This window comes from Vespa velutina, chromosome 3, assembly GCF_912470025.1.
Source record: "Vespa velutina chromosome 3, iVesVel2.1, whole genome shotgun sequence".
Taxonomy (NCBI): domain Eukaryota; kingdom Metazoa; phylum Arthropoda; class Insecta; order Hymenoptera; family Vespidae; genus Vespa; species Vespa velutina.
The window spans coordinates 2907530-2912760 of NC_062190.1; the positions used below are offsets into that span (position 1 = coordinate 2907530).

Sequence of the window (5231 nt, forward strand, 5' to 3'; positions counted from 1 at the left end):
TTGAGTAGACCAAGCACAGAGTAAAGAGAACATAGAACGATCTAAAAGTAAAGAGTTAAGAGGAAAGAATTGTACTATTGTAATATATTAACTAATAAAATCCTCATTAACCCTAAGAGTAGGTGATTCGAATTTCGCTAGTCTATATCTTCCAGTTAGGGTTACAAAAAATATTCTACACATATATTTTTTTAAATATCACAGAAAAGTCGACCTAAATTCTATATCTTTGCAAAGAATTTTTTTCGTATGAAGTGATAATCATTATCATTGAATTTCTATACAAACAACATTCTATCAATGATATTACAATGAATGCTTTAGTAATAAGTAATTATAATAAAGGAAATGACGTATATGTATGAGTGAATACACATAATAAAAATGCTTTACACATCATATATGAAATTTCATTTCATAAAAAAATTCTTTGTTTTTATTATTATTATAGATTATTTATTTTTATCTTTTTTTATTCTTTATTAAAAAAATTTTGGATAAGCAAATTGAAAAAATATATTCTCTTTACTGTAATTACGTTTAATTGAGATGTCATTTTTAGGTAAAAATTCCTGAAAAAATGATTTGCCTTCACTGAAATTTTGTATACTGCATTATTTTAATATTTATTTTACAAACATGAACTACGATATGGGGAATACTATCCCCATCATGCGTCTATCGTATCGGTGTATAAACTTGTTGATTATTCTCCTCTTACGCGTATATAATAATTGGTTTTGTTTAGGTAGAGTAAGTAGTTTAGTAAACTGTGAACGCACACTTTCAGTTTTTCATGAGTATATCTTTTTTTGATGGTAGAGTGCGTGTCTCGCAGTGACCGTGTTAGATACGACGTCGGTACGCATTTCTTTTGCAATAAATGTATAGAAAATAATAAATAAAATTGACATAAGAATTAGTATATAAAACTGCGACAAAAAATAAGAATTTGTCGAATATCTTCTTCAAAATAATTAGTGAATACTTATATATTATATTCTTTTAATACAAATTAAAACATGAGTTTATTTTCGTACTATCTATAAAGTAGAACTCCCAATGCTTTTTTTTATGTAGTTTCTCCAGTAGAACTAATTCACTCTATATTACTTCGACTTTTATTACTACTACTACTATTATTACTATTACTGATAATAATAATAAAAATATATTTAAATATTATTTATATACATCTAGATATTATTTAATAAATTTTATATTATAATAGAAAATTACCTCCGACTGATCGTGAGTAAGAAACAATGTGGAAACAAATGCATAACAATCATAAGATAGTAAAACAAGGAGAAAATTACGTCTATCTTTTTAGTGTATAAAATGTAAAATAAATCATACATTTTTCGAAAATTTAATATTTTAGAAACTCAGATGCCTTGACATAAACGATTAGACATGTATTTTCTTTGCCATAGTATCATCTGGCTAAAACTCATTAAAATGATCGAGAGAATTTCCGGAACTTCTCCGTATGAGCATCGTGAAACGTATTTCTTTGCGTTTGAAAATGTTCAAAAAATCTGAGCATTATCTATTTATGCACACAACCAAGCAGACAATCGCTATTTCACGGATATAAACATACACTATTCAAGCGTATATATGAAAATCAGTAGTGAGAATACGAGCTTCATTTCTTTTGTCGCAAATTTCGAGGAACGCCACAATACTAAACTTTATCTTCGCGAAAAATGTCGAAAATAGCATTTATGCCATCAAAGAGAACAGAAGTGAGCCTTAATCAATTTTGATAAACAAGATCTCATTGTAAAGACGAAAGTTTAGTATATTGTAGTCTAGCATATAGGTATCAAATTTGTAAAAAAGCTTTTTATTTGTGTATAAACTATTCTCCAAAAATATCATTTTTTACAAAACCAATGGTAATGAATAACCTTAACGAAATAGAATACGAGGGTTGCGTAGGGGGGTATCTTGGAGGGATCTAGGAGAAATGGAATTTTTGGTGGGATTTGGTATTTACGGCAATAAACTTTTGAGTTCCTAAAGCCATATAATAATAATAATAATATACAGTTAGAGAAACATACAAATTTAAAAATATACAAACATGCGAATAAAAAATAATTGATACATTTATATTTTCTAAATACATTTTTAAAAAAATGATATATTTTTCTACAGTGACTATGCTTCAATATTGTGTATGTAAATATTTATTTTTGCTCTTCACTATCTTTTTTTATCACCGAAAGATGATATAGCATAAATCATTTTTTGAATCGTATACAAGAAATAAAGTACATGTTGCACTTGAAATTGTTAAAAATACTGTCATAGAAATTTTTCATTGAGATCTTTTAGAAATAAATTTTCTTAATAAATAATTATACGAGTGCCGAGTATAATTATACAAATAAGATGATAAATACTCTATATGTAAATTATTACATCAGTCATTCCTGATTACTGCGTACGAACAAAAATATTAATTCAAAGCCTAATTTTTTCATAAAATTTGGGTTTATCTTTACTACAGAGTTATTTTTTTTCTTCAACGATATATATCCAATACGATCATTCGCAACTTACCATTTACGTATGCGTGATTGCTTCAAGAATAAAACTCTTGAAATAATATAAATGTTTGCTATATTATTTCGTCGCGCAATCATGCTTAATATTTAATACTAATTATTAATATAAAAACCTTGTTTATAATTTCTTAATCCTATTTTTATCCTATGTAGATACAAAATGTTGTATAATTGTTCTTTATAATCGGATATAAAGTTTAGAATATTCGCAGAAATATTAGTTATAAAACAGGCTATAAAATTTCAAATAAGAAAGAAAGAGAGAGAGAGAGAGAAAGAGAGAGAGAGAGAGAGAGAGAGAGAGAGAGAGAGAGAGAGAGAGAGAGAGAGAGAGAGAGAGAGAGAGAGAGAGAGAGAGGGAGGATGTGTAGGGTTAGGGAGAGGATCGGTATACGATGTGAAGTATGGAGCGAGAGAACAGGAGTGAAATTGGTCTCAAAAGGGATGCATACACATAACGCGATGGTATCGTGATTTTTAGATTCGACAGAGTGATTTTGAATCTAGGTCATGGTAAAAAATTTTCTTTCGTAAATACCACCGATTTTCAATCTTCCATTTCTTAGATATTATCTTAAGCATATTTTTGTATCGACGACCGAATCTCTATCTAGTGATAAAACTTTTATTTTACACTTCGAATTATATAACGTCATATACGACGAAGTAATGCAAATGCTTGCTATATACATTTATTTCGTCGCTTTAAATATTTTATTCATCATGCTTAACAAGGGAATATATTAATTACTTAATAATTCTGAAAATACACACAACTATTTCAGTGAACTTTTATAAAAATATATAATTAACTGTATGAAAAAATAAATTCTTAAATAAATAACTATTGATATTCTTTATTGGTACATTGCAAATAAAACTATGTGAATTAGTTGCAAAAAGAATGTTAAAATTGTATAGTTTTCAATATGTTATTTGTAGATCAAATTTATTTTGTTTATTGGTTATCTTATTTATTTTTAACTGGACATAGTTTATTATTCTGCAATGCGAACACTTGTTTCTTCCATCATTGGAAGAGATAGAAAAGTACAATTTGCAAATGAGTAGACGAAAATTTTAAACATATTTGTTAATTAAAGGGTTAGTATTTCTGATGCTCGCGATTCTAATAAATGTTCCATCGAATTAACATCTTTACACCATCCATCGAGTCGTTGGACCATCCCAGCAATTTGACTACGATCTAATACTCGAGGTTGAACCCAAGTCATATGAACAGTTCCTGCAACTTGATCAATAGCACCACGTACTAAACCTTGAGCTAAAGCCTTCATTACTAATAATTCAACTTCTCCTAAAGGTAAACGAGTTTCCTGTGATATTTCTGTAAATGTTAACTGTCGGTTGTTCGCTTGACGCTTAAAAGTCATTTCCATGAGACATAAAAGGGATATCTTTTGTCTTAATTTTAATTCTTGTGCTGCTAAATCAGCAACTTTACTCCATTGTGGTTTTAATTTTTCTAATGCAACAATGTCACCAGCATTGAAAGCTTGTAGTAAATCTATCAACCAGGAATTAGGTGTATCTTTCAATGATTCTAAAACTGGATGGGCAAGTAATTCCCCGAGATTGTAAACTCCTTCTCCTAATAATGCAGCAAGTCCAAGGAAAAATGCATGCTGTTCTTGTTCCTGTCTATCCAAGCTATGTAAATCAATACATCCTAGGTATCTGTAAAATAAAAACTAAGTTGTATTAAAACATGCAATGGAATTATAAACACTATTTTTTCAAGAAACAAACCTTAATGCAGTACGATAATATTCTGCGTGTTTTCCTTGTAATCTATACAATCTACTAGCCAGAAGATAAAATCTGCCATGAACAGTGGTAACTCCATCAGCATTATCAAGCATGATTTCAACATCTTCTATAATTTTTTTTGCTAGCTCTTGATTATTTAATTTGTCAAGTAAAATTTGTCCTGTAAGAACTTTGCATAGAGCTACTGCCTCATTATTGCTTTTAACTTTGGATTCTGTTTTCTCTAAGAATTTGATCGCTTCTTGTTTATCTTGAAATTGTTGTATTACATGCGCCATTATTTCAACCAATGACAATGGATTTATCCTAAGAGAAAAAAGTAAACAAAATAATGAATGAACGCGACATAACAATATAGAACATAAAATTAAGGTTATATATTTCTTTGACGATTGTTTTTTTATTTACTTACTTGTTTTCAAATGTTGACAGAAAATTAATATACAATTGTATAAGATTATCATTTTTTTGCAATAACGGATGTTTTACAAAGGTTTCCAATTTAAGAGTTAGTTGATGCCAAAGTCTGCAAGTCACCGGTCGGAAGAAAGTATACATTTATTTTTCTTCTTTGAAACTTACATTAATAAAGATATTTATCATGTAATTACCTTTTATTGTAAAGAGTATCGAGTTCCGCCCATTCTTCCGCCAATTCTTTATCTGAAACATTTTGTTTTGATCTTAAAAATGTACTAACATCTTTCTGTGCTACGGTAGCCGCCATGTTTAATAAAACTTGTATATCCGATCGAGAGATAATTGTCGAATCATTCTCATGAACCAATGAAAGTTCGATAGATCGATATGAGTTTCTTTATGAAATCATTTCTATCGATATTTCATTCGAGATTTTTATTT

General features: G+C 28.7%; 1 protein-coding gene across 1 annotated transcript; it reads right to left on the minus strand.

Moving 5' to 3' along the window:
* Positions 1 to 3190: 3190 nt before the first annotated feature.
* On the minus strand, positions 3191 to 5143 carry LOC124948002 (26S proteasome non-ATPase regulatory subunit 13). Its single transcript, XM_047490989.1, has 4 exons — positions 4982 to 5143; positions 4783 to 4896; positions 4350 to 4676; positions 3191 to 4277 (listed from the first exon to the last, which is right to left on the minus strand). Exons 1-4 carry the CDS (start codon positions 5095 to 5097, stop codon positions 3677 to 3679), a joined length of 1158 nt encoding a protein of 385 aa, XP_047346945.1. The 5' UTR covers positions 5098 to 5143; the 3' UTR covers positions 3191 to 3676.
* Positions 5144 to 5231: the final 88 nt, after the last annotated feature.